Source organism: Lemur catta, chromosome 1 (genome assembly GCF_020740605.2).
Source record: "Lemur catta isolate mLemCat1 chromosome 1, mLemCat1.pri, whole genome shotgun sequence".
NCBI lineage: Eukaryota > Metazoa > Chordata > Mammalia > Primates > Lemuridae > Lemur > Lemur catta.
The window spans coordinates 205,027,707-205,046,874 of record NC_059128.1 but is presented as its reverse complement, the minus strand read 5'-3'; the positions used below and the strand labels follow the sequence as shown (position 1 = coordinate 205,046,874).

Sequence of the window (19,168 nt, the reverse complement as noted above, 5' to 3'; positions counted from 1 at the left end):
CTGACACATTGTATACACTGTATCAAAAGGCCTGGAAAAGGCCGGGCGCGGTGGCTCATGCCTGTAATCCTAGCACTCTGGGAGGCCAAGGTGGGAGGATTGCTCGAGGTCAGGAGTTTGAGACCAGCCTGAGCAAGAGCGAGACCCCATCTCTACTAAAAATAGAAAGAAATTATATGGACAACTAAAAATATATATAGAAAAAATTAGCCGGGCATGGTGGTGCATGCCTGTAGTCCCAGCTACTCGGGAGGCTGAGGCAGGAGGATTGCTTAAGCCCAGGAGTTTGAGGTTGCTGTGAGCTAGGCTGATGCCACGGCACTCACTCTAGCCCGGGCAACAGAGCAAGACTCTGTCAAAAAAAAAAAAAAAGGCCTGGAAAAGAATATGTTGAGTCAAGCTTAAAAAACCCTAAACCACAATTGTCTACTTTTTCAGCAAGAAGAACAGTTGCGTTCAATCCCTTCAGCCACAGTGCCCACTTCATAGCAATCACTTTACGATTCTGAAATGAAGTTCATAGATAGTATAACTTACCCACATACATTTAAAAATAATCTCATTCCATAACTATAGGCTATAGGAGAAATTAAAGTTAAGTCATTTATCATGAATGTCATTCTCCACGTGAATATTTGAGCGTGGCTGTATCAGTAGTACAACTCAGATGCTGACGTTGAAATGAATAAACACTGGATATTACAGCAGAAAACAGGCCAATTTTGGTGTGTTACTGTATTGGCAACTCAAATACTATGAATAGCTTTGCTGCTGGTGATGTGGTTTTCTAAATGGTGAAGAACTTTTGGTAAAGTACACATTTATCTCAATTTACACAGTGGATGCATTTTTGGAAATTCGGTGGATATTGAAAAAGTGCAAAAGATACTCAAACACAAGGTACTTTGTGTTTATATGTAAAATGGAATTGAGTTTTAGCTCAGATTATGATAAATAGCCTTTTAATCTACATGACTTTCCAGTGAGGCATGAAAAGTTCCATGGCACATCAGCAATTCTGTGTTGCATGGGACTTCGCTGTGAACTCCTTAAATGCCTGGCAATGCCCCTCCAGTCATGGTGACAACTAAGAAACACTCCCACAGATTCCTAAAATGTCCACCAGGGGGTGGCACCATCCCTTTTGAGAATCTCTGGAGTGAACTGTTTGAATAAAGTTGAACTCTACTATGAGAGGCTCATTAAGTGCTTGTTGAATAGAATGGCTAAGAATCTTGCTGATCCTCACAGCCATCATTTTGAATTTTGATTCACAAGGAGGCTGTAGATACAAATGGGAGATAGACAAGGACAGCCTAATGTTTCAATCCGTCCAGCCTACCCCAATTTGTTGGAAGTCGCTGTATCCAGCGTATCCAATCATGCAGGGATTATTTACTGAGCATCGATACCAGGCACTGTGGTAGGAGCTAGCGATACAGTAATGAATGGAAAAGACACAGCTTCAGGCCCTCATGAAGCTATGACTTCAAGTTCAGCAGGAGCTGACAGAGGGGTCTACCATGGGGCCAGGAGCATACTAACCATGAATTTGTCTTACCTGAAACAAGAGAGTTATCCAAATCACTACTGACCCCCAGGAACTCTCCTGGGATTTTATTTTAAAAATTAAGTAGATGTATGTTCATTTTTCTGTTTTTCATTTTCTCCTCAGAAGGGGAAACAGCAACAAAATAAAACAAACCTTCTAGTTGATTGAAAATTCAGGTTATTTGGATTTTTGTTAACAGGGGTTATTCTATTAAGGATGTGTTAAAATTCATAACCACGTATCATTTCCAAGAAATAGGGACCTCATCAAGTCTGGAACAAGAATTAATGTAACAGTAATCAAGACATCTAGACTTATCAAAAGTTATGAACATCCTGTCTGTATGACAGCTCAGCCAACAACATACCTGGGGCAAAGGGGTAGCTTCCTTTGAGCCTTGAGAATAAGATACTTACAAGAGTAAGCCCAGCCATTGAGTGAGGAGGCAGAATCTTATTGTCAGGAAAAGCATGGGCTTTTTTTCCAGAATTTTATGAGGGTACACATGTTTTGGTTACATGAATTACTTTTGTACAGTTTGAATCAAGGTTATAAATGTGTCCATTACCTAGATAGTGTGCATTGTACCCGCTGGGTATGAATTTACTCATCCCTTCCTTGCCCCTCCCACCTGCTTGATTTCTGTTGAATTTTACTACCATATGTACACATGAGTGTTGATCATTTAGTTCTAATTTAATAGTGAGTACATGTGGTGTTTGTTTTTACATTCTTGTGATACTTCACTTAGGAGGATGGTCTCCAGTTCCATCCAGGTTGCTACAAAAGGTATTAGTTCACCACCATTTTTTTTATGGCTGAGTAATACTCCATGGTATACATATACCACATTTTATTAATCCACTCATGTATTTATGGACACTTGGGTTGTTTCCACATCTTTGCAATTATGAATTGTGATGCTATAAACATTTGAGTGGAGGTGTCTTTTTTATAGAATGTCTTTTTTTCCTTTGGGTAGATGCCCAGTAGTGAGATTGCTGGATCAAATAGTAGTTCTACTTTGAGTTCTTTGAGGTATCTCCATATTGCTTTCCAGAGAGGTTGTACTAGTTTGCAGTCCCACCAGCAGTGTATGAGTGTTCCCATCTCTCTGCATCCATGCCATCATTTGTTGTTTTGGGACTTTTTAATAAAAGCTATTCTCACTGGAGTTAGGTGATATCTCATTGTGGTTTTGATTTGCATTTCCCTGATGATTAGAGATGTTGAACATTTTTTCATAAAGCATGGACTTTTGGATCTGATCTGTTCTGGAGCCCTGGACCTGCCCCTTGTTGCTTTGTGATTTTGTGCAGGTTTCTCAGCCTCTCTAGTCATCTGTGTACTCATCTGCAGAATAAGTAAAGTACCTGCCTCCTTGGGTTACATGACTGAAGGACATATTGTTCCCATAGCACTGAGCACAATGCTTGACACACAGTTGCTCACGGCACCCAACTTATTACTTGTCTAGGAAAAGTGGGGTTGAGATGTAGTGGTCGGATTCTCTTCTTTTCTTTCTAGATGAGCATTGCCTCTCAGCAGCTGACAGGGAAGTTCTTGTATCACGTAACTCCAGGAGAGAAAATATCTGCTCCTTGCAAGCAAACTTATGGTTTTACACACTCTATTGGATCTTAAAGGTACATTAAATCATCTGCTGCAACTCCCGTATTGCACAGAGAAATAAGCTAAGTTCCAGGGAGGCAGCATGATTTGTGATTAGAAATGGTGCTAAGTTTTCCAAGGCCAGGCCTCCAAGGCCTATTTAATGCATAATGTGACCCAGCGCTTCCCAGAGGATGAATGATCCTGTATTAGGATCATACAAAGGGATTTTTAAAATGCAAGTGCTTGAATCCTATACCCAAACTATTTTATCAGAATCTCTAGAGGTGGGACCTGGGAATCTGTATTTAATAGAGGGTCACACTTGAATTCAAGTACCACTTATGTAGTAAACAATTACCTTGACTTACAGTATTATAAAATGTCTGTGCCACCTGGTAAGGATTTCAAACAAAACCATAAAAGGAGGGTTGTTGAACTATCTAATAATTTAAGCTATTTTTTCTATTAGTTTCTGCCTCAATTATCCATTGAGTTGCCTGTATGCCAGGATAGGCCCAGTTCTGTGGCTTTTGTGAGGTTGTATAAGTCAGTGTAATTTTCTGTTCTTCAAAAAGCCCAAAAAGTGAATTAATGTATGTGTAGGCTTAGAAATGTGCCTATCTTACTAAATGCTCAATAAATGTTAGCCATTAGTGCTATTACTCAGAGCAGGAAAACCATCTATATAGAAGTGGTGCTGGTTTCTCTGACATGAGCCTCGTTCATGGGGTCAGGTGTCCATTTGGTTAGCAAAGGTGGCTGGAGATAATGATTAGGAGAAAGGAAAAGGAAGATTCCATCTAAGACTCCAGAACTGTGTGGCACAGATCATACTTCTTTGTTTTCTGTTTGTTTGCTTTTTCCCTGCAAAAAGAATGTAAGATCAGATTTGACTTTACTTTTGACGGTATAATTGTTGCTTGCATCAGCAAAAATTCCCCATATTGGAATGATTGTTCAGTTAGGGATTTATTTATTCTCCTACACACAAATAGACACAGTCACACAAAGAACATAGGCTGGTGTATACTTTTTAGGTTGTTGTAAATGATTTGTGCATCTTTAAATTTGAAAACACAGATATAGTTTTCATAAATGGAGAATTTCAGCTATAAACAGATTCTTAGTTGTAATAGGTAGTGTGTAATTGAGATAACGTGAAAAAGAATAAGAAAGTAGTTTCTCTAGCATAGTGAAAGGGGGAGAGTGTTCTTTTTTACCCCCTTGAGTAAAGCGTCTATTAAATGCAGAATAAATAACTGTGGACTCTGGAACCAAAAATCCACAATGACAGCATTTTGCAATAATGGCCTCTTTCATATATAGATCTCATAACAGTTTACAGACACTAAGTTTTATCATGCTCATACAACTCACATTGGGTTTTTATTCACTCCTTTTTTATTGAGGAAAAGCAGGGCAGCGAATTTTTAAAGAGCTACTTGAAGTTACAAAGCTAGGATTTGAACCCAGTACCCAAAGCCTTTGGGCCAGATTAGGAGGGAGCCCACATGGCAGGCTTGACAGTTGATTCACAGTTTCTGTTTTGTGGAGCAGGCAGTGATCTCCAGCAACTCAGAGGAAGAGGTAAGCTAGGAGCTCAGGGAGGGTTTGGGGACAAGAGATCCTAATGTACAGCACCCGGCCAGATGGAACACGGAATCACCACCTTCCTTCTGGTTTAGCCTTGCCATGTTCCTGCATGGACACATTGAGATTGCACTTCACATCATCCACTCTAGGTCCTTCTTGGGAAGTATGCTGTCAGCCCTGAATGGAGTATGTGTGTAGGGGGCTTGGCTCTCAGGGCAAGAGGGTAATGGGTGTGGTATTTGTGGACAGAGGCCAGTCAGTTACCAAGTGAAGGAACATAAGGAAAAAAACCAAAGAGCAGAAAGTTATGTTACTCTTATCAAACAGGAAGAAAGAACAACATGCAGGCTAGCTCTGAGATTGCCTAAGATGGCCAATTGTGACAGTTACACTTAAGATATAGCCAGGCTCAGACTTCTCCAGGACCCAAAACAAATCTGTCAGAGCCTATCAGAATTCTTGAATCAGGACTAAAAATAACTTAAAATAATCCACTTTCTCTATTCATACTTTTTAAAGATTGTACATATTTTATTATTATTATTACTATTTATTTATTTAAGAGACAGAGTCTCACTCTGTCGCCCAGGCTGGAGTGCTGTGGCATCCTCATAGTTCACTGCAACCCCAAACTCCTGGGCTCAAGCAATCCTCCCACCTAATTTTAAAAATTTTTTTGTAGAGATGGTATCTCACTATATTGCCCAGTCTGGTCTTGAACATAGATCATCCTTCTTCAGCCCCCCAAAGTACTGGGATTACAGGCGTGAGCAATCATGCTCAGCCTCTTTTAAATGGAACTAGAATCATGGTGGGAAAGACCAGAAAGCTCCAGTAAAGGCAGATGCAAGTTTTGGGTGCTAAGAAAGGGTCTTATAGGCTCAAACATTACCATATTTCTGAGGTTGAATTAATTACATAAAAGTAGCAGCAAATCATTCACTTCTTCAAAGAGAGTTACATACCAAGTTGCAGGGGGAATTTATTAGCACATCTAAATCTGAAGAGGAAAAGTTATCATATATTTACAAAGCTAAGTTGGAAGTAGGAGGCAGAAGAAAAAAAATTCTAGTTGTTATCAGTTTTTATTCCAAATTGCATCAGTTTGCTAAAAACAAATATTTTAAAAAGAACATAGTCCTTAACTCTAATGGAAAAATAATACAAATTAGAAGTATATAAACATATGTTTTTTATTAAACAATTATGAACATGGCTGCAAATAACAGTTTATATAGCTATATATACATGGATATTTATAGATGAGATTATACTTATATTCTTGCTCACACCAACATTTTGGAAAATGTTAAGATAATTTTGCCTTGACTAAAAAACATACAGCAAAAGTGGTCTATTTGGCATTCTATCACCCACATCTCCAGGTGCCTGTAGCAATGTGTGGTACTATAATAATGATGTTCATAACTCGGGAGTATCAAAAGATCCTCAGATGTCTTTTAGGTCATCGAAGAAAGAGAAAATAATATTTGATATAGTTTTAAAAAATTTGATATAGTTTTAATGGTGAGTTATTTTGTGGCCCTTTGAGTCTTGAAAAATTGGAAAGTCACATATAGTATAAAAGCTAATTCTCTTAATTGGAACATGCAATTAACCAGAAAAACCCACTCTCTAAGCTTGCACTCTAACAGACAATTTGTGGAAAAGGAAACGTGGCCAGGGCAAAACATTTCCTCTTCTTATAAAGCTTGAACTGAGTATGTCCCTCACCAATTACAGAGGGTCTCCTGGGCCTCAGAACTTTCCACAAGCCTTTAGGTCTCTATGGCGATGCACTGGGCTGCTGAAGCGGAAACACAGGCGATAAGGTGGCGGCAGGCACCAGGCAAGGACAGGGGAGCAGCTTGGGCTGCAGAAGACCACGCGGGTCCTGCCTGAGCGTCCAGGACCGACGGCTCCGCCTTGCCGGGCGATCGAAGGGCCCCGGGCCGGCCTGCCGGTCCCGCCTGTCCAGGAAGGCGCGCGGGCCGCAGCTCCCGGCGCCTGGCTCTCTAGCTGCCGCTGCGCGGGGGGCGGGGGGTCCCTCTGGGACTCCACTTCCTGGATGCTTCAGCTTCGGCCTTCTCCCTTCCTCGGAGGGCACGACACAGCTGATCGGGGTCCGTTCTGCCCAGCGCCCTAGTCTCATGCAGCCCTTCAGCATTCCCGTTCAAATTACGCTCCAGGGCAGCCGGCGGCGCCAGGGCAGGTAAGTCACCACCAGAATGTCTCGGCCTAGGACCGGCATCTCACCCAACAAGCGGTTAGAAGAAGGGGGGCCATGTCGAGTTTGGGGGTTGAGTGTGGCCTTTGTCCTCCAAGGATGCCCACTTGCCACGCCTCCGAGGGCACCCCGAAAGCTTCCCCAGTACTGACCTCCCAGGGCTGCATCCTTCCTTGCTGGCTCCTTCCTCCGGGTGGCAAGTTCTCGGAGGCCAGATAGGCGTGGGTAGTAAGAGTCCCTCAGCACAGTGTATACTCTGTGTACTCTCTCGACTATGCCATCTGTGTACTTTGTAGCTATTGTTATTAACCAACCACCTCTGCTCCTTAAAAGGGGAAGTGAGATAGATTGGCTTCAGCACGGCTTTTGTCCCCAGGGACATGCAAAGCAGAGGAGCCGAGGGCCTCGAGTGAAGCGCTCTCCTGCCTGCCCCGAGGCTGCCGCAGTGGGGCAGTCAGAAGTGGGCACGAAATGGAAAGAAGAGCAGTGCCCTGGGGGTGTTTGAGAAATGAGAGATTAAAGGCCTGCCGGCTTATTCTTGGGAGGGGTGCATTTCACAGCCAAGTTCAAATCACTGTCTGGAAACTTACATGTTTGTAAGTGGCTCAGGTGGAGTTGAGAGCTGAGAGTGTGGAAACATTAAAGATGGTAATGGTTTCACATTACCGACTGCTCCTATCATTTAACTACACTCATGGATATTTGAGAGGAGAATGGAGGAAGAGAGTGAGATACAGGGGTTTGGATGGGGTCGGGGTTTAGAGAGGAAGCAACAAAGAGACTACAGAGGAAAGAAAGAGACTCATCTCTCCTAGACATGAACTAATTCTTTTGTGAACAATTAAAGTGAATCATTGTATGGCAAAAGATCAAATGACAAACATGCAAGCAAACAAGTTTTAATGCCCTGTTCATAACATCATTAACTAGATATAAAGGCAGCCGTATTGTTCTCAAAGCAACGTAGTATCCCATTTTCATTTCTGAAGTGCACAATTGGATTATTGCTCTTTCCTCTTGGCGAACTTGATGAACCGTCTTGACTTTATTCAACCTTATTTTCTGTTTCAAAAGAAGTTGTTAAATAATTTTGTAATTAAAAAATGGAAGGATAAAAATCATTACCAAAGTCTCCTCTGCAACAAAAACAAATTACAGGAAAATATTAATTTAACATATCCAATGCTTAGAAGTTCCATACACATGTGAAATGAGTGTCAGATGGTAATTACGAAGCTTTGATGAGCCGCAGCACCTTTCTAAGGAACGCTTCTTGTACAAGTTTCGGTGTTGCAGGGAGAGGCTGCTGGCTTCTGTGGGGATCACACCCAGATGACTGTTCAGACTCTGTGTAATGGAGTTTGCTGCAGGCTAAGCCAGAAAGAACCTGTAGCAATATATAGTACTCATGTCTGTTAGGAAAGTCAATCCCGTCTGCAGTGAAAACAACAGAAGAGGGGTCGATACTGCCTTGACTATGAATAAAACACCTCAAGGTAATACACTGGTTAGAAGTGGAGATGTATTACTAGCAGAAAAGAATAAAATGCTTTATATCCATTTCACTGATGAGAGAGCAAACGAGATGGTTCTTCAGTGCTTTGAGGTCCTTGGTGCCTAAGTGTGCTTATAAATACCACAAGGCTAATTACAGGGCTGTTTAAAGTCTGGGAAAACTGGAAACAACTCAGTAATATTTAGCAGTAAGGAAATGGTTGAGGAAATATGGCATATCCAATTGATGGAATATTATGTAGCCAATACAAGGGTACAAAGAACTGTTAATGACATGGAAAAGTGCTTATTATGTTAAATAGAAAAGACAAGATGAAAAAAAAAACACCCCAAACTATATCTAGTGTGATCTTATTCTGTTTAAAACACTATAAAGAGGAAGGGGAATAACTCAGCAAGTGAACAGAAAGTACGTTACTTTCACGAATTTGAAAGTATGTTACTTTCACGTTACTTTTCGCTTTGACATCTGTGGAGGCACTCTTTATGGCTGTTTGTGATCAGGTCTCCCAATGCTCCATACGTGCTTGAGAAGAATATATATTCTGTAGGGGTCAGTATTTTATGTTTATCATTTAGATTAAAAATTTTAATTGCTTTGTTCAAATATATTTCCTTATTGATTTGTCTGGGTTGAGCTATCAATTACTGAGGGAGTATATGAAAATATCTCATAATTTGATAGCGGATTTTATCTATTTCTCCTTATAGTTCGGTCAAAGAGGCAATGCTGTTAGGTACACACAAATGAACATTGTTATATCTTCCAGGTAAATTGAACCTTAATCAGTGTTATTACTTTCTTCTAATAAAGTTTTTTATTTTAAGATTCATATCAGCTTGCTTCTTGTTGCATTTTGTCTATAAATTTCAACTTTTCTGTATCTGTGTATTTTACATGTATCTTTTGCAAAAACAAATACAGATGCTGCTCAACTTATGATGGGGCTATGTCCTGATAAACTCATCATAAGTTGAAAATATTATAAGTCAAAACCTTACAAGTATTGGTTGTTTACCCTTGTGATCATGTGGCTGACTGGGCGCCATGGCTCGCTGCCTCTTCCCAGCATCTCGAGAGAGTATAGTACTATATATTGCTAGCCCAGGAAATAATCAAAATTCAAAATTCCAATTACTGTTTCTACTGAATGGGTATTGCTTTTGCACCATGGTAAAGTCGAACAATTGTAAGTCAGGGACCATCTGTGTATCTTTAAATCTAGTTTGACAATCTTTATTAACTGGATCATTTAACCCATTTGGGTTTATTGTAATTACTGATATACCAATAGAGTAACATTATTCTTTCATGTTATTTTGTGCTTTCTATTTGTCTTGTCTTTTTCATGAATTTTTTCCTCTTCTTTCTTACCTTCTTTTGGATTGATATTTTTCCCTTCCCTTCTTTCTCCCTCTGCTAGTTTGGAAGTTATATCACCTATTTCTGCTCTTTTAGGGGACGGTCTACATATTTAGCATGCAGACTTGATCTGTGTTATACTCTGGCTATTTTGTGGATCCAACTCTCTGTTTCCTAATTATCTTTTCAGACATATTTAATTGACTGTTAAATCTGTTTTAACTTTCAATTATTTTATTTTTCATTTCTAGAAATTCCATTTGCTTCTTTTTAATATTAGCTTGGTCATATTTTAAAGTCTCTTGCTTTTTCTGATATTTTCAATCATTCATTTCCTTTATTTCTTTAAACATATTACAGATACATAATACATATTTTATATTCTGTTCAAATATCTGAAATTTTTGTGGATCTGACTTTGTTGTCTATTTTTTTGCAAAGGCCTAGATTTCCTTGTGCATTTTATGAATGAGAGCACATACTCCCTAGAAATTTATAGGATTATTTCAAGGCCTAAGGTGGAGCTGGGCTCCTACAGAGGAGATATGTATTTGCTTCTGCCAGGTGGCAGGGCACTACCTACTTAAACAACATTAAAATTCTTAGCTAGAGGCTTTTGCATTACCCAGGTAGTGTGAATTCAGGCTAAAACCCCTCTTGAGGATCACTCTAAGGTTATAAAATTTCAGGGGAGATCGTAATTTTCCTCCGCTAGTCAGTGTCAAGTTTTGAGAAAGGAATTTTTCTTACAATCATCTATGGAGTTGTTTGTGTGTGGAGTGTGGGGGGAAGGATTATTTCTAGTTCAACCTGACACTCAGTCTTAGGTCCTTTGGGTTCCCAGCCCTGGTTGAATGCTATATTGAATTCCATACCTTGGATAGGCCCTGGGCATTATCTCCTGTTCCTGTGACCCTACAAACTGTGAAACTAAGGCTCAGGTTCACCAATTCTGCATATGCCCTCAAGGGAAAACTGCTTCTCTCCACCTTCCTCTCTGGGTTCCCACTTTCACATAGTTTTTGTCCTTTGAATATTTCCAACTCTTTTTTTTAAGCTTTGTCTATAATTTTTAGTTGTTTGCAGTTAGAGTGGGTGTCTAGTCTACCATACTGCCGAAACAGAAGCCTGTTGCTTTTACAATAATAAAGACATGTCTGTGTTAATTTTTAATTATTATTTTATATTATCCCTTTCGACGAACATGAAATAACTTCTTTACAAGGGATCTATAAGATTTTCAACTTTTCATAAAGCCTTGGCACAAAGTGGACAGAAATATCAGAAATAGAGAGTCTAGTCTAGGATACCACCAGGCCTGTCTTATTCCTAAATTAGAGCAGAATCAGGTTATGCTGGTTTCGTATAACATACCATTGTAATTGGGTACATTAAATGAATATATTAGAAATGCCATAGAGACCTCATTATAACCCTTTTCACCCATGGATTCCAAGGATATCTTACAATAAGCCTCCAAGATACCTTATGCTACAGAGTCAGTTTCAGAGCACAAGGGAAAATTCAGGGCATTGGGTATTAGAAACTAAAAAAAATATCCAGATCTTACTCTAGAGCTAAAACTCTCTCCTTAATCTACCATATCTGTTGATAAATTATAAAATGTACTGGCTCAAATTTTATTAAAATTATTTTTTGTGCTCCTTCTCTGAGGCTGGGATGGTAGAGGATGAGCAAAATATCCAAGGGGACTAAAAATACCCAGCCAGATCCTCAGTTCCCAGAGTAGTGTTAATCACAGAGTCCTGCCGTCTTCCCAGGTCAGGGCTTCCCAGTGCAGCCTCCTGGGACTTTCTGGATTGTCTGACATTCCCTCCCTCTCTTCATCTAAAGATGTTGCTGAGGGGAAAGGGAGCTGGAGAGAGGAAAGGGGAAGGCTGTGGCATTAAGGTATGAAATATGCTTTTGGGAAAAAAAACAACTAGTAATTCCCTTGGTAGGGTTTTGCTTGGCTTTGAAATTTAGTAAGCTTTTAGGCAGCTGATGGAGCCTGAGTTTCTACCATTAGAGCTGCATTTGTTTGGCTTAAGATTTCATTAATCTTTTTAAAATGGAAATACCTCTGGAACTCAAATGGCTATTGAGCAGGGAACAGCAAATCAGTGACATTGACCATAGGCAGTGGTGGGACTCTGGCCAACTGGAGAACACACCCCTGTCCACAGGGACAGCCACTGCTTGGCCAGCTGTTCATATCCAGGAATCTGGATCTTGTGATTTTTTCAAAAGTCAGAAACCATCATTTTTATGAGAAATGTCATGATTTTTAAAGTGTTAGCAACTTATCCCACATGAAAAAAAAAATGTGGCACAGAAAAGACCAAACAAAACACATCTGTGGGCTGTATGCTGTCCATGGGCCACAGTTTGCAACCTTTGTGTTGGACTTGACCATTCACTAGGCACCCCATTCAGAAAGAATGTAGCACATCCTTTGCTGGAGCAGGTTTTCAGATAGAGCAGAGAGAGAGAGAAAGAAGAAATGCAGGCACACTCATACAGAGCTGTGAGTGGACAGAGAGGAGGAAAAGAGGGTGAGGGGAGTGAAGAAGCAGTGAAAACTTCATTCATAATTCGGAGCGGACTGGGCCACGGGTCGGAAGCCTGGTGGTGGATATGCTGCCTTTCCAACAGGTGACTATGAAAGAACAAGTCAAACCTTACTATTTCAAGATGCTGTTAATTCCACATATGAACTTTTTGAGTCATCCTTTCCATATGGAATTTATAAGAGAATGTAAAAAATATTTTCAGGGGGAATGTGCAATATCCCTGAAAGATAAATAAATTCATAACACTTATTTACATAAAACAAAAGAAAGCCAGTTATAGTCATTGATTAAACAGATTTCTAAAGACTTCTGCCAGGCAACATTCCTTAATCTTATGTGTTACAATATCTTTAAAAATACTTGATAACATGTAACACATCATTTTAGTTGTTTAGATGGATAGTGGATAGGAATTTTTTTTACCGATTTCTAAACATGGGACTTCATTGTGTTGCATTGAACCTGCTCATGGCCTTCCGGTGGGAGGCGAATGGGATTATCCCTCCACCCCCCGCCCCCCACCCATGGCTTGGTAAATGTTCTCACTGCTTTCTGAGCTTATCACTATGTCTTCTCCTCACTTTCCCCAAAGGACAGCCTTTCCTGCCTCAGGGAAGAAGAGAGATACAAACTACAATGATGGAGACCTAGCAGATGTGCATAAGAAGCTGCCGTCCAGTGCTGGAGAAGACCGAGCCATGCTGCTAGGGTTTGCAATGATGGGCTTCTCAGTCCTAATGTTCTTCTTGCTTGGAACAACCATCCTAAAGCCTTTCATGCTCAGGTAAGAAACAGAAAGGAGATCCAGAGTTTCCAGTTCAGATCAGATCCAGACACAATAGTAAAGGAGAGGAGGCTGGCTTTGGTTTCTCCAGTCTCTACCTTGCTGATGTGGTCCAGGACAGGGAAGACACAATACCTGGCCCTCTCTCAGTGCTGGGGGGCGCTGGGTGTGAAGGCAGGAGTGGTAAGAAAGTTGAAGATATTCCTTTGTCTCCCTCCATCCACCTATCTCATAATCCACAATCTAGATGCTCATTAGGTCATAAATTCTCCCTTTAAAATGTACATATTCCAGGGAAGGGTTAAAACTTGTATGTGAGCACAGTAAAAGTTTTTTGAGTTTGAGGTTTTTGACTTTGACAATGTAGACATGGTACATAGTAGTTGCTCAGTCAATATTGGTTCCTTTCTTTTCTTTTAATCAGTTTCCTTATTAAATACATGTAACAATACAATTGACCCTTGAACAACATGGGTTTGAACTGAGCAGGTCCACATACACGTGCATTTTCTTCTGCCTCTGCCATCCTTGAGACAGCAAGACCAACCCCTCCCCTTCCTCCACCTATTCAACATGAAGACAGTGGGGATGAAGACCTTTATGATGATCCACTTCCACTTAAGGAATAGTAAATGTATTTTCTCCTCCTTATGATATTCTTAATAACATTTTATTTTCTCTAGCTTTATTGCAACTGTTTATGTTATAGTAAAGCTTTCTATTTTAATTTTCACTTTATAAATGAGAAAGCTGAGGTTCAGAAAGGCCAAGAAACTTGCCCAAGGTCACATAGCCAGTAAGTAATATGCTTGTCATTAATACCAAATGAAGTTTGCTGAAATGAGAGGGTGGGGATTTTGGATTTTGATTATGGCAGGGGAGGAGCTGTTTAATTTTGGGGGATGGCTCACACAACATGGGGCACTTTGAGGGAGGTCAGGACAGAGTAGGGGGAAAGCCAGAGATGCTTTCGCTTTGGACAGCTGAAGAGTGACTGAAGGCTGGGGGATTGGGAAGAAGGTGGCCCAGGAGTTCACTGAGAGAAAGGGGTCACAGAAAAGGACACAGGTGGTCTATGTTGGTTATTCCTCAGATTTATCTCCTGCCATTCCTCGGTTACCATTGTTAGGGCAAAATGTAGAGGTTACCATCCACTACAGCACTACAGTCCCGCTATTAGGAGGATTCCAGAAGAATCTTTTCTTTAGTATTAGCACCAGGAGAAACTGTGCTGCTCCTGATCAACTAGCTTACTTTTATTCAATGTACAGGAATCATGTATCTGGTGTGTTCATTGCTTTGGCTGCTAGGAAGCTCAGGGGCACATTGGTATCTTGGTTCTCATAACTATAAGGGATCTTTTGATTGGCAGGTTACATGTTTGTATGCACTCCTGACTTCATTCTAGCTTTCTCTCCTCCTTTTCCTGTTACTCCATTTTCTTATCTATTTTTTAAAAAACATTTAGCTGCATTATATATATCTATGTAAGTTGAGTAAATGTATGTGTGTATGCACATGTGTGCTCAGGCAGAGCATATTATTTTTTAAAATGTGATATATTTGGAAGATTTTTCGTTTTTTTGATCAGGGTCTCTGGTTGGAGTACGGTGGCATCATCATAGCTCACTGCAACCTCGAACTCCTGGGCTCAAGTGATCCTCCTGCCTCAGCCTCCTGAGTAGATGGGACTATAGGTGCATGCCACCATGCTCAGCTATTTTTTTCTGTTTTTTGTACAGACAGGGGTCTCACTACGTTGCTCAGGCTGGTCTCAAACTCCTGGCTTCAAGTGATCCTCCCAAAGTGCCGGTACAGGTGTGAGCTACTGTACCCACTAGATTTGGGAGATGTTTTGAAGATACCTTTTTTTTTTTTCTTATTTTTTTTTTCTTTTCTTTTTAGCGAATATCCCCATCAGAAGAGTTATATGAAGATACCCTTTTCAAGCTGGCACCAAACTGTTGCTCATATTTAAGTTTTACTTTTCTAAGCATTTCTGGAAATTGTTGAGTTAAAGTAATTTAGTGAATGCTTAAGAGTGGTACATTGTCATGTCTCTCTTGCCTTACAATCTTGTGGCATCTCAGAGAGTAGTTTTGCTCCATAAAAGGTGGTAGTTAAGAAGCCCTGCTTTTCAAACATTCTGACTTCAGAGCTTGCTAATCTAACTTTCTGTGTTTAAGGCAACAGTAAACAAACATAGGGACTCACCTAGATGTGAGTGTGAGGGTACATGAGGAGCTGGTCGCATACATTCAATCAAAGTATTTCTTCTCATCCTCATTTACTTTATCTTGGACTTTTTCTCTAATTATTTCATACATATACGTATATTCTTTCTCCATCAACCACCACAAGGTCTTCATGGCAGGAATTTTGTCTGTCACTTCTCATAGCACCTAGGACATTCTGTGTATGTAGCACATGTACAAATTCTCAAGGAATGTTTTCCAAGTAAAATTTACTTCAGCACATTTATGGAGGATCTACTATGTGAGAGGCATTCTGCTTCATGCCTTGAGGAACATAAAGATGAATAGGCTGTAGTTCCTGACCCCAAGGAACTTGCTGATAGCAAAAACATGGTAAGTATTCTGATGAGAGATTCTGTGTATGGTTTGCACTTGCCTCCCTGAAAGTAGAGTGGGCATATGGAATTGTACCTTGTCACCAGATCTTTGTAGGCTGTGTTGACTAAGGGCCCTGTAGTGTCGGGCTCCTTCCAAAGGCACATTTTCATCTTGAGATAATGAGGCAGGCAGGAGAGATGATATTTCTGAGTGAGCGTCAATCTTGGTGGTTATAGTACGTTGCTTAGAGTATGGTTCTCCAAATACCTGCATCTTAAATACCATTAAATACAGATTCCTGGGCCTCAACTCAGACCTATTGAAACAGAGTATCTAGGAGTGAAACCCTAAAATCCACATTTTAACAAATTCTTTATTCCAACAAACTCATTCAGGTGATTCTGAAGTTTGAAAACCATTGATCTTAGGGTTGGTATAGTGAGAAATACGCCAGTAGGATCAGAAGTGAGATGAAACTTGGCAGCGTGCTGCCGTTTTTCCTGTCTCTGTGTCCTCCATGCTCCCTGATCGTTAGGTGCCCTCTGTGATGGCCCTACGTTGCAATGAAGTACACAAATGCCTCCGGCTACCATATTAGAAAGGTAGAACTGAATTTTCTAGTAGGTGAAAAGCATTTATTTTTTCACATTGAAGCACTTGGAGAGAAGAATCGAACTGCACTACCATCCACACACATATCACGGATGACTGGCTGGACTGTGCTTTCACCTGTGGTGTGGACTGCCGCGGTCAGGGGAAATTCCCGTGTCTTCAGGTGTTTGTGAACCTCACTCATTCAGGTCAGAAAGCTCTCCTACATTACAATGAAGAGGCTGTCCAGATAAATTCCAAGGTAATGGAAAGTTCATGTAATTAAAGAGTTCTTACTGCAACAACCCTTCCATGCCAGACTGTCCCTAGCAGGGTACAAAACCCAGGGCTATCTCTAGGGATAAATCTATTTGCTTCTAGTGAACAATTTTATAGTGATCAAGTCAGGATAAATGAAGCTAAAAGCATTCTTGGAGGGAAATGGCATATATATAGAGAGAAGAGGGATTATTCCAGTTTCATAAATTGGTGTCTGGAATTTACAGGCTGAGCCAATGTGCAGTCATTTGCGGGCAATCTTGCTTTCGGAGATCCCACTCCCTATCATATCAAAAGTGTTAAAATGTACTCACAGTCTACTATAAATCAAGCAATTTTTTAATCAAAGAAATTTAAAGGTTTATTATAATTTTTATTTTAATAAGTTATATAACTGGGTCATATGATTTACAGTTTATATTTTATACCTAACTATAAAAGTTCTTAGTTGATATGTTGTTACACTTTGTGTCTTTAATTGAGCACTAATTTCAATTTGAAGATTTCTGTTTTCTATTTTGGATGCAATAATTTTTGAGGTTTCAAACATTTTGGAGGCCCTTAGCACAGTACTTCAAATGTTTAATGGATATGTTAATAAACCTCAAGCTTTTTTGGAAAAGTCACCAGCTGATAGAGATACCTTCTTCTCCACTGGTTCTGCCTCCCAGGAACCAAAGCCCAGGTGGGGCTCCCTCTCTGTGAGCCTAGAGCAAAAGCCCCAATGTGCTGCCCTTTAGGGAAAGGCGACAGGAGATCAAGACAAAGACAACAGAGGCACTTTTAGGTGTTGAAAGCTTGTAGTAGGGCTTAATATGTTTTTGTTGAATGGACAAATGGATTTGTTGGGTTAATGTCCAGAAAGAGAACAAGGACCTGCATGTGGGGAGGAGTCATATTCCTTATGAAGTTGGTCACTGCTTTTCCTGCAATGTTATATAGTCTAAGGATTCCTTCTCATATCCTTGCTTAGTGCTTGGAAATGGCCATTTCACTCTGGCCCTCCTGCTATGTAATATTTTACCATTTTCTAAGATTGAAACTCCCCTCTGGACGCTTCAGCCTGAAGCTATCTCAGAATCAGAACTGTTAAGTGCTTGGTATTGGTGACAGTGCCCTTTTTCCTCCTCTATATTCCTAGTGCTTTTACACACCTAAGTGCCACCGAAATAGGAATGATTTGCTCAACAGTGCTCTGGACATAAAGGAATTCTTCGATCACAAAAATGTAACCCCCTTTTCATGCTTCTACAGTCCAGACAGCCAATCTGAAGATGTCATTCTTCTAAAAAAGTATGACCAAATGGTTATCTTCCACTGTTTATTTTGGCCTTCATTGACTCTGCTAGGTGGTGCCTTGATTGTTGGCATGGTGAGATTAACACAGCACCTGTCTTTACTGTGTGAAAAATATAGCACTGTGGTCAGAGATGAGGTAGGTGCCAAAGTACCCTATATGGAACAGCATCGGTTCAAACTGTGGAGTACAGGGAGGAGCAAAGGAAGGAGCAGAGAAATCTTAAGATGGTGGCCAAATTAAAGTCCTGACCTTCAGATGCCTGCAGTCTCTGCAGTTGAGGACCTAATTATTCTTGCTTGTAAACTAACCATGTAAAGGGTAAAGTATCATTTGGGAAAATATTTTAAAAACCCTTATTATATATTCTATTTATTCTATAAATACATACAAATCCACCAAATTTTATACTCCAAATCTCTTTCCACATGAGCCTAGGAAGCACTTTTTGTTCCCACATGGCAAAATGAGATCAAGGTATTCTTTATCTAATTTTAGCTCTAGCTAGAATCTGTCAATATAGAAATAAACAATGAGGGTATCTAAGCTATTGAACACTGAACCATCAGCCTGATTCTATGCAATATAGTTCATATTAAAACATTTCTGATAAAAAGACTATTAGTGAAGAACAGTTCATTCACTGTAGGAAGACAAAAGTCTGGTAGAAAATTTAAGAAAACATGGACCTACCATATAGTTTGTTCTTGCTTCACCGATCATGATAAAGGAGGAAAGCTGCTGCCTAGAAAATTCATTAAGTTTACAGTTATTGTATTTAACCATGCCATGTATCATGTGATTTTTCTTTCAACATTTTTCTAGTTAATTATACTTACATAAGCTCATTTTACTTAGTGCACATTCTGGTAGGAGTGGGAGAAATGGCCAGAGATGTGAAGGAAAAGCTGTACTGGATTCAATATTCATCTCAGATAATCCACACCATAGAAAAGTCCCACATGTGTAGTCAACAATTGTCCATACTTTAATTAATGAATCAACCATGGTCATTAAGGAATAATGTCACACTCTTTTCAACAAGTCCTCTCCAGGTTAAATAAGCTGAATTTGAGTTGAAAACAGTTCATTCTGATTTTTCAATGTGCCTCAAAGTGTCTCTAAAAAATCCAAAATTATGGACAATAGAATGAGACTTTTGAAACTACTTTTATATGTAATCAAACCAAAAACTTTGATTCTAAGT

General features: G+C 40.0%; 1 protein-coding gene across 3 annotated transcripts in view; it reads left to right on the top strand.

The window, feature by feature from the left end:
- The window catches only part of KCNMB3 (potassium calcium-activated channel subfamily M regulatory beta subunit 3), a 31,865-nt gene that overhangs the window by 11,185 nt on the left and 1,512 nt on the right, over positions 1–19,168 (top strand). Inside the window, exons 1-4 of one of the 3 annotated variants that reach the window (XM_045539713.1) lie at positions 6,725–6,971; positions 13,030–13,221; positions 16,449–16,647; positions 17,806–18,590. In XM_045539713.1, the coding sequence (XP_045395669.1) occupies positions 6,910–6,971; positions 13,030–13,221; positions 16,449–16,647; positions 17,806–18,204 (852 nt within the window). In that variant the 5' untranslated portion in view covers positions 6,725–6,909 and the 3' untranslated portion in view covers positions 18,205–18,590. Of the gene's footprint in view, positions 1–6,724; positions 6,972–13,029; positions 13,222–16,448; positions 16,648–17,805; positions 18,591–19,168 lie in introns of those variants that run through there. The other 2 variants (XM_045539712.1, XM_045539714.1) reach the window with 2 other exon arrangements.